The sequence below is a fragment of the Oncorhynchus clarkii genome, chromosome 12 (genome assembly GCF_045791955.1).
Source record: "Oncorhynchus clarkii lewisi isolate Uvic-CL-2024 chromosome 12, UVic_Ocla_1.0, whole genome shotgun sequence".
Taxonomy (NCBI): Eukaryota; Metazoa; Chordata; class Actinopteri; order Salmoniformes; family Salmonidae; genus Oncorhynchus; species Oncorhynchus clarkii.
Window position 1 is genome coordinate 17,754,773 of NC_092158.1, and position 8,379 is coordinate 17,763,151.

Sequence of the window (8,379 nt, forward strand, 5' to 3'; positions counted from 1 at the left end):
GGTTAAGTCAAATATAATTGGGTTTCAAGCAAGTTTAAGCAGAAACAGACATGCAAACCAGAGGCATATTGGCTGTTCAACACCTTTCTCTAGACTAGAGGGACCACTACTTATCACCTCATCATCACTATTGTCTTTCTCTTATAATACTTACGGTTGCTTGTAGGTCATGTGTCTTGTCAACCAAGTCATCTAACCTCTCTCCCCTCTCCAGTACTTTGTTGATGTTGTCTTTGAGTATAACTTTAACTTCATTGACTTGGCCCTGCACTGAGTCCATCTTAGAGGAGGCTGGCTGTTGAGAACTGTAGTCAGCCTACGGAGAGGAAGAGGAGAGTATGACATACTGTAACCATAGTTTTCAGAATAACATGACACTGCTACTGTATGGGGAAATGTTAATCTAACTCATCCATATCAATTCACACAAATACAGGAGCCAATACACAGGGCAGAATGCAATTCAATACCACCAGGATATACAGTATAATTTGAACATATTTGAAAGCAGGCCAAGCAAATATTGCTCTATCGCTCAGCCATTCCTGTATGACATTTTTCACTTCCTACAAAACAGCTAGGTCACTGCTTTCTTTAGTCCCAAAGGTTATTGGACTGTCAGACATTTACTTACACGGAAGTCACATGTAAATAACTATATTCACAGCCTAGCCTGCCTGATCCTGTTGTTTATAGTCTTTGTTCCTTTAATACCACTGCTCTACTCACTGTAGTGCTTATAGTTCAGATCATTAGTGTGCCCTCAAGGCATATGACTGCCTCACATTCATAGCTTCCACATGACAAAGTAAATACACTTACCATGTCAGAACAAGTTAATTTATCCACAAAACAAAGAACTACTCCACTTCAGAGGGTAAATGTTTCACAAAGATGTATTATCCAGACGAATTACTAGCATAGTAAATAAAGTAGAGACAAGTAAAGTATGCTTCAGACAGCTGTAGATTGAGACACAGGCGAACAGGCAGATACAGACACAGGTTCCACACAGCGCTGCCCCTCCCTGTAGTTACACATTAACTACTTCTGCTGCACTGGAGCTCTACCATTGGCCTGACGTTAGTCACTCATCTCTTTACATAGAACTAGGATTAGTAGAATTGAGATTGCTCTGAAACTCCCCAGATGTCCATGGTCCAGCCCATAGTGCACGTATAGCACTTGAGATAGAAACAAGATTTGGAGAAATTACATGACAAGCTGATCTTCTGAATTTGAATGCCCATTCTACCTATTCTGATTCTATGTGTCTTTGGGACATACCATCAGCTGTCCTAGCACCTGATGCAGGTCAGCGCTGGGCAAAGGTCACTTTATTTATCAGGGGGCTGTTAGCAAAGGAACTGCAGATCTTGAAGGCAATAAAAAGGGAAGTCACTTGCTTGCTACATAAGTTACATCTGATTTCATAAGAATGCTAAATAGTTAGTTAAATAGTTACCCGGACTATCTGCATTGACTCTTTTTGCTCTAACTTTTTTGATTCATCACACTCTGCGGCTACTGTTTACTATCTGTTACTTTATTCCTATTCATATGTACATATCTACCTCAATTATGTACCTTATAGCCTTGCACATTGACTCGGTACTGGTATCCCCTGTACTGTACCTTATCGTTCCTCATTGTGTTTCTATTATTACGTGTTTTATTTTATTATTTCTCTATTTTCTTTCTCTCTGCGTTGTTGGGAAGGGCCCGTTAGTAAGCATTTCACTGTTAGTCCACACTTGTTATTTATGAAGCATGTGACTAATACAATTTGATTTGATTTCCATGGCTGGCCATGTTGTTTAGATCGCTCTGTTCCAAACATGAGGCTAGTACCAGGAAGAGGAGGGCATACACTTTATTTATGGAAATAAGCTCCACTCGTTATTTTAAAGAGACAGATATTTACTCCCTCAAAGCAGTCTAAATGTTTTGACATGTTTGAGTGTTACTGTATTTTATAGTAAAACTGAATCACTCTTCTTCTCTAAATAGGGTATAACTTGAAGAAAATAAACAATTTCACATGAAACGTTCCCCTTTCTTTGGCCATCAAACAGTAGGAAAAGACTACTGTAGGTATGTGTAACCCATATGATATCCCCTTGATTTGTGGTGAGATCTGTCCTTGTAACTCCATCTATTCCAGTACAGTATAAGGTTGTAAATGGATATTGTTAAGAAATTGATGGGCCCTACTGGACTCATACTGTAGCTGAGCTCTGTGACACAGATTTAGGACACCCCATCCTCTGACAGGATGTGGTATCTGAACCTGATTGCCAGCACATGGAATTACACATACTGTAGTGTAGTAATAGTTTGCTCACCCATCCAATGGAATGGTTCTCGATACAGAGCTCCAAACGGCAGTTGGGTTAGGAATAATTGACACCCCCCCCCCTCTCACACACACATAAAATCTTGCACCTCTGACAGCAAGGATGATCTAGCTTCTAGCTACAATGCAGTACACTAATGGCATGGTCTTGGTTGATAGGCTACAACAAGTTAAAACTGCCGTAATTATGCTGCAATAGTTTGTGTCGGGGGGCTAGGGTCAGTCTGTTATATCTGGAGTATTTATCCTTTCTATCTGGTGTCCTGTGTGAATTTAAGTATACTCTCTAATTCTTCCTCTTTCTTTCTTTTTTTCTCTCAGAGGACCTGAGCCCTAGGACCATGCTTCAGGAATACCTGGCCTGATGACTCCTTGCTGTCCCCAGTCTACCTGGTCGAGCTGCTGCTCCAGTTTCAACTGTTCTGCCTGCAGCTATGGAAGACCTGCTGTTTTCAACTCTCTAGAGACAGCAGGAGCGGTAGAGATACTCTGAATGATCGGCTATGAAAAGCCAACTGACATTTACTCCTGAGGTGCTGACCTGTGGCACCCTCTACAACCACTGTGAATATTGTTATTTGACCCTACTGGTCATCTATGAACATTTGAACATCTTGGCCATGCTCTGTTATAATCTCCACCCATCACAGCCAGAAGAGGACTGGCCACCCCTCATAGCCTGGTTCTTCTCTAGGTTTCTTCCTAGGTTCTGGCCTTTCTAGGGAATTTTTCCTAGCCACTGTGCTTCTACACCTGTATTGCTTGCTGTTTGGGGTTTTAGGCTGGGTTTCTGTACAGCACTTGGTGACATAAATTGATGTGGCAGCGTAGCCTAGTGGTTAGAGTGTTGGACTAGTAACCGAAAGGTGTGCAAATTCAAATCCCCGAGCTGGTAAGGTACAAATCTGTCATTCTGCCAGTCATTGAAAATAAGAATTTGTTCTTAACTGACTTGCCTAGTAAAATAAATGTAAGGGCTTTATATATACGATTGATTGGTTAAAATAAATTCTTAATCTGTGCTGTAGTGTTCTTCTTGTTTGGACAACTGTCCTTTTTCGGGAGGAATTATTGCTTGCTTTGTGAGATGATGATCTAACCTCGTATTATGTAGCATCAGTTTGCAGCCATTTCACTCTCACTGCAGTTATCTTTGTCCAGCTGATACAATGTTGCCCCTACCTTGAACAAGTGTGCCTGACATTGCTACTTTGTGACAACTCAATACATCTAGGCCTATGTTGGATTAGAAAACCTATTTATAAACAGTTTTAAAATATTATTGTAGCCTACATTGTGTTAGCTAGCAAAATGGCTAGGCCGTTAAATTGGTGGTGGGGAGTCGACTCCTCTCGCATCTTTCACAGCAAAGGAAGAGCTAGCTAACGAGAGGGGAGGAGCACAGACATGCATAGGTAAGGGACGTCGGCCACCATGCAGAGTTGCAGACATTCAGAACAGTGTATCGGTCATCAGACATCAGAAGATGTATAGGCTATCGCAATGCTGTATCTCCCAATTTCTTGGCTTGAAATAACTCGCGCAAATTCACTAAAATTGGGTATATCAATGAGTAGGCTGAGCTACTCTACACACACAGTCCTCCAGAACGCAAATGTGTAGTCTTCCTAGTAGGACTCTGCAATAGTGAAGTGGTGTGTACGTGTTTGCACAACCGTTTCAACGTGTTTTGGGAGTCAAGCAAGAGTCGATTCCTTCGATTCCAACCAAAGGAGTCGGAGTCGACTCCAACAATCCTGGAGTCGTGCATCACTATACATTTCCAGTAGGCGGTGCTAGATCAGAAGCAGAACTTAAAATATTGTCGCCTACTGTAGGTTAATCATTAGTCGATACGATAGTAAGTAGCCTATATATATAGCATCTGTTTCAGTTCTAACTTCAAATTCAACAAGCTTTTGATTGTAGCACTTGTTCAACCGAACAACTGAAAATGAATCCCAGCGGCAACAGACCCAGTGGGAAAACATTCCTTTTTACATCGGAGTCAGTTGGAGAGGGACATTCTGGTTGGTGGTTACTTTCCATGCGTTTGTAGGCTATATTGTATCTAATGTTGTTGTACGAGTGTAGCACATTTAGCCGACTGAACTATCACACGTAGCTTTACTCGTGCATGACATGTGCTCTTTCTCTGTTATGGATGTCAGTTTGAGGGCTAATACCAGCATTGCATACTGTTAAGCATGGATAGTAGTGTCTGTTTTTATTATCGGATCGTGCTTACTGTTTAAACTGGGACACATTCTTTTCACGCCACCCCGATATATGGAGGATTATTGCTAACCCTTAACCTAATAAACCTAACCTGCTACGAAAAAGTCACTTCCGGTCGTAGCTGTATCGAAGTGTCGTGAAGCGAGTGTTTCTCGCGTAAACTTTCACTTCTACATGCGCATCTGCAGTAGTAAACTCGCAAGACTTTCAGATGATTGTACGATGTTACATAATCTGCAGGGTTTTGGAAAAATGTCTGTCAACCCACTTCAGCTGGGTCCATACTATCCGGAATCTTGTGACGTCTCTAACCTTAACCCTACCCTTACCCAACCTTAACCATTTTAAATGTCAACTTCAATGGGGGTAGGGAGGTCCTAAGGTTCCCAGATAGCATGGACCCTTCAGTTTTGGGTGGATTCACAATAGTTTTAAAGCTAATTTCCTGCAATTCTACACATTTTGCCATGATTTATGCCAGAGTGAGAGTGACTAACAAAATCAATGGGGGGCCCCATGGAGGTCATGGCACCTGTACTGTGTGCCTGGTTGGTATTTGGCCATGATTACTACAAGTTTAGATAGCTGGCTAGACAAATTTACCAATAAATTAAAAATTGCTTCGCTGACAATGCTAATTGAGTGACTGTCAGTGACTAAAATAACAAGAGAAAAATTGCTGATGCACAACTACATTTCGAACTTGCATCTTGTGTATTCTACTATTCTAACTCTCAACAGTAAGTTGAGACCCCGACTGAGTTCCTAAAAAATATATATATATATATATATATATACACTGCTCAAAAGAATAAAGGGAACACTTAAACAACACAATGTAACTCCAAGTCAATCACACTTCTGTGAAATCAAACTGTCCACTTAGGAAGCAACACTGATTGACAATAAATTTCACATGCTGTTGTGTAAATGGAATTGACAACAGGTGGAAATTATAGGCATTTAGCAAGACACCCCCAATAAAGGAGTGGTTCTGCAGGTGGGGACCACAGACCACTTCTCAGTTCCTATGCTTCCTGGCTGATGTTTTGGTCACTTTTGAATGCTGGCGGTGCTTTCACTCCAGTGGTAGCATGAGACGGAGTCTACAACCCACACAAGTGGCTCAGGTAGCGCAGCTCATCCAGGATGGAACATCAATGCCAGATGTGACAAGAAGGTTTGCTGTGTCTGTGAGCGTAGTGTCCAGAGCATGGGGGCACTACCAGGAGAGAGGCCAGTACATCAGGAGACGTGGAGGAGGCCGTAGGAGGGCAACAACCCAGCAGCAGGACCGCTACCTCTGCCTTTGTGCAAGGAAGAGCAGGAGGAGCACTGCCAGAGCCCTGCAAAATGACCTCCAGCAGGCCACGCATGTGTCTGCTCAAACGGTCAGAAACAGACTCCATGAGGGTGGTATGAGGGCCCGACGTCCACAGGTGGGGGTTGTGCTTACAGCCCAACACCGTGCAGGACCTTTGGCATTTGCCAGAGAACACCAAGATTGGCAAATTCGCCACTGGCGCCCTGTGCTCTTCACAGATGAAAGCAGGTTCACACTGAGCACGTGACAGACGTGACAGTCTGGAGACGCCGTGGAGAACGTTCTGCTGCCTGCAACATCCTCCAGCATGACCGGTTTGGCGGTGGGTCAGTCATGGTGTGGGGTGGCATTTCTTTGAGGGGCCGCACAGCCCTCCATGTGCTCGCCAGAGGTAGCCTGACTGCCATTAGGTACCGAGATGAGATCCTCAGACCCCTTGTGAGACCATATGCTGGTGTGGTTGGCCCTGGGTTCCTCCTAATGCAAGACAATGCTAGACCTCATGTGGCTGGAGTGTGTCAGCAGTTCCTGCAAGAGGAAGGCATTGATGCTATGGACTGGCCCGCCCGTTCCCCAGACCTGAATCCAATTGAGCACATCTGGGACATCATGTCTCGCTCCATCCACCAATGCCACGTTGCACCACAGACTGTCCAGGAGTTGGCGGATGCTTTAATCCAGGTCTGGGAGGAGATCCCTCAGGAGACCATCCGCCACCTCATCAGGAGCATGCCCAGGCGTTGTAGGTAGGTCATACAGGCACGTGGAGGCCACACACACTACCGAGTCTCATTTTGACTTGTTTTAAGGACATTACATCAAAGTTGGATCAGCCTGTAGTGTGGTTTTCCACGTTAATTTTGAGTGTGACTCCAAATCCAGACCTCCATGGGTTGATAAATTTGATTTCCATTGATAATTTTTGTGTGATTTTGTTGTCAGCACATTCAACTATGTAAAGAAAAAAGTATTTAATAAGAATATTTCATTCATTCAAATCTAGGATGTGTTATTTTAGTGTTCCCTTTATTTTTTTGAGCAGTGTATGTATATACATATGTATGTGGTTTGTTTTTTGGTCAGAGGGCCCCCCTAATGGCCTAGGGCCCTAAGCGACTGCTTATGTCGCTTATGCCTGGAGCCGGCCCTGCTATAGAGAGCCATAGTAATAGTGTATTTTTGTAGGCACTAACTCCGTCACGTCTTGTTGCCCAAAGCCTATGGAGAAATTAATGGGATTTTGGGATAGACGCCCAAAATAAGGTCTGTGGTAAGCACAGGCTTAGGAGATCTTATACGTTTTGTTCCATGAGCTAATCTTCATCAGCTAATGTCCCTTTTTTTGTGCATTTTGAAGCATTTATTCAATCAAAACAAGCACATAAAGGCTTCATAGTTTATTAAGGTCATGTTAACTGACTGATATGATCTCATAGAACAAAATGTAGATCTCATAAGCCTGTGTGAACCTCAGACCTAATTTTCGGCATTTATCCCATAACCCCATTCTTGCCCCATTAATTTTCCCCATAGGAATGGCTGATCGAACCAGAGGTAACTCATTTCTGTTTTTTAGGACTACAAACTGGCGACCTCTCAAGTAGCTCTGTATGAATGCAATTGACTTTACATTAATTACTGTCACACAGAATATATATTTATTTTTTAGCACATAGGATATCAATATTTATTAAACCATATAATTTTTCCCCAGACAAAATGTGTGACCAAATAAGTGATGCTGTCCTAGATGCATACCTAACTCTGGACCCTGACTCCAAAGTGGCTTGTGGTAAGTTTGCCCAGTTTTACATTCTCTAAAGCTCTTATATGTTAATAGACAAACAAGACTTTATCAATAGTTGTTTTTCATTATTTCATATCTGAATGACCTTTCACCTCAACATTACTGAACTCTTTCTGCACTAGAAACTGTTACGAAGACTGGTATGATCATGCTGTGTGGAGAGGTCACCTCCAAGGGTGTAGTGGACCTCGTGGAGGTGGTCAGGAACACCGTTAAGAAGATTGGTTACGATCACTCCTCCAAAGGTACAGTCACTCACAGAACAGATTTGGCCTCAGCCAGGGTTACCAGCCTGTTCATGCATTTAGCAGTGGTACATCTAATCTGTGCAAGAGAACATCCACAATTTAATTAGAAAATACAGTAATTTGGTTTTGACAGATACAGCATGAGGTGAAAGACTAAGTGAAAGCGACTTATATGTAGGGCTGGTGTAGGGCTGGTGTTTCTTCCAGGATTTGACGATAAGATGCAACTGTGTAACTGTCTGCTTCTATTTGACTACTGTCTCCTACACTGCATGTTGTGACTTACAATGTAGGATCTTAATATGAGCCAATTTGCTACAGCAAGTTAATTGTCCTGCAGTAACAAGAAATGTGAATTATTATGTGGAATATAATTAATGGATATTTTTGTAGGTGTTGATACATT

The 8,379-nt window shown here is 42.5% G+C and overlaps 2 protein-coding genes across 4 annotated transcripts in view; one reads left to right on the top strand and one right to left on the bottom strand.

Moving 5' to 3' along the window:
* LOC139422808 (vesicle-associated membrane protein 8-like) overlaps positions 1–8,379 on the bottom strand; it is a 32,768-nt gene that overhangs the window by 1,178 nt on the left and 23,211 nt on the right. For 2 of the 3 annotated variants that reach the window (XM_071174175.1, XM_071174176.1), the window contains exon 3: positions 155–316. In XM_071174175.1, the coding sequence (XP_071030276.1) occupies positions 155–316 (162 nt within the window). Of the gene's footprint in view, positions 1–154; positions 317–822; positions 998–8,379 lie in introns of those variants that run through there. The other variant, XM_071174177.1, reaches the window with a different exon arrangement.
* The window catches only part of LOC139422803 (methionine adenosyltransferase II, alpha-like), a 46,787-nt gene continuing 42,541 nt past the window's right edge, over positions 4,134–8,379 (top strand). The window contains exons 1-3 of the mRNA XM_071174163.1: positions 4,134–4,386; positions 7,633–7,710; positions 7,848–7,970. Coding sequence (XP_071030264.1) covers positions 4,311–4,386; positions 7,633–7,710; positions 7,848–7,970 — 277 coding nt within the window. The 5' untranslated portion in view covers positions 4,134–4,310. The remainder of the gene's footprint in view (positions 4,387–7,632; positions 7,711–7,847; positions 7,971–8,379) is intronic.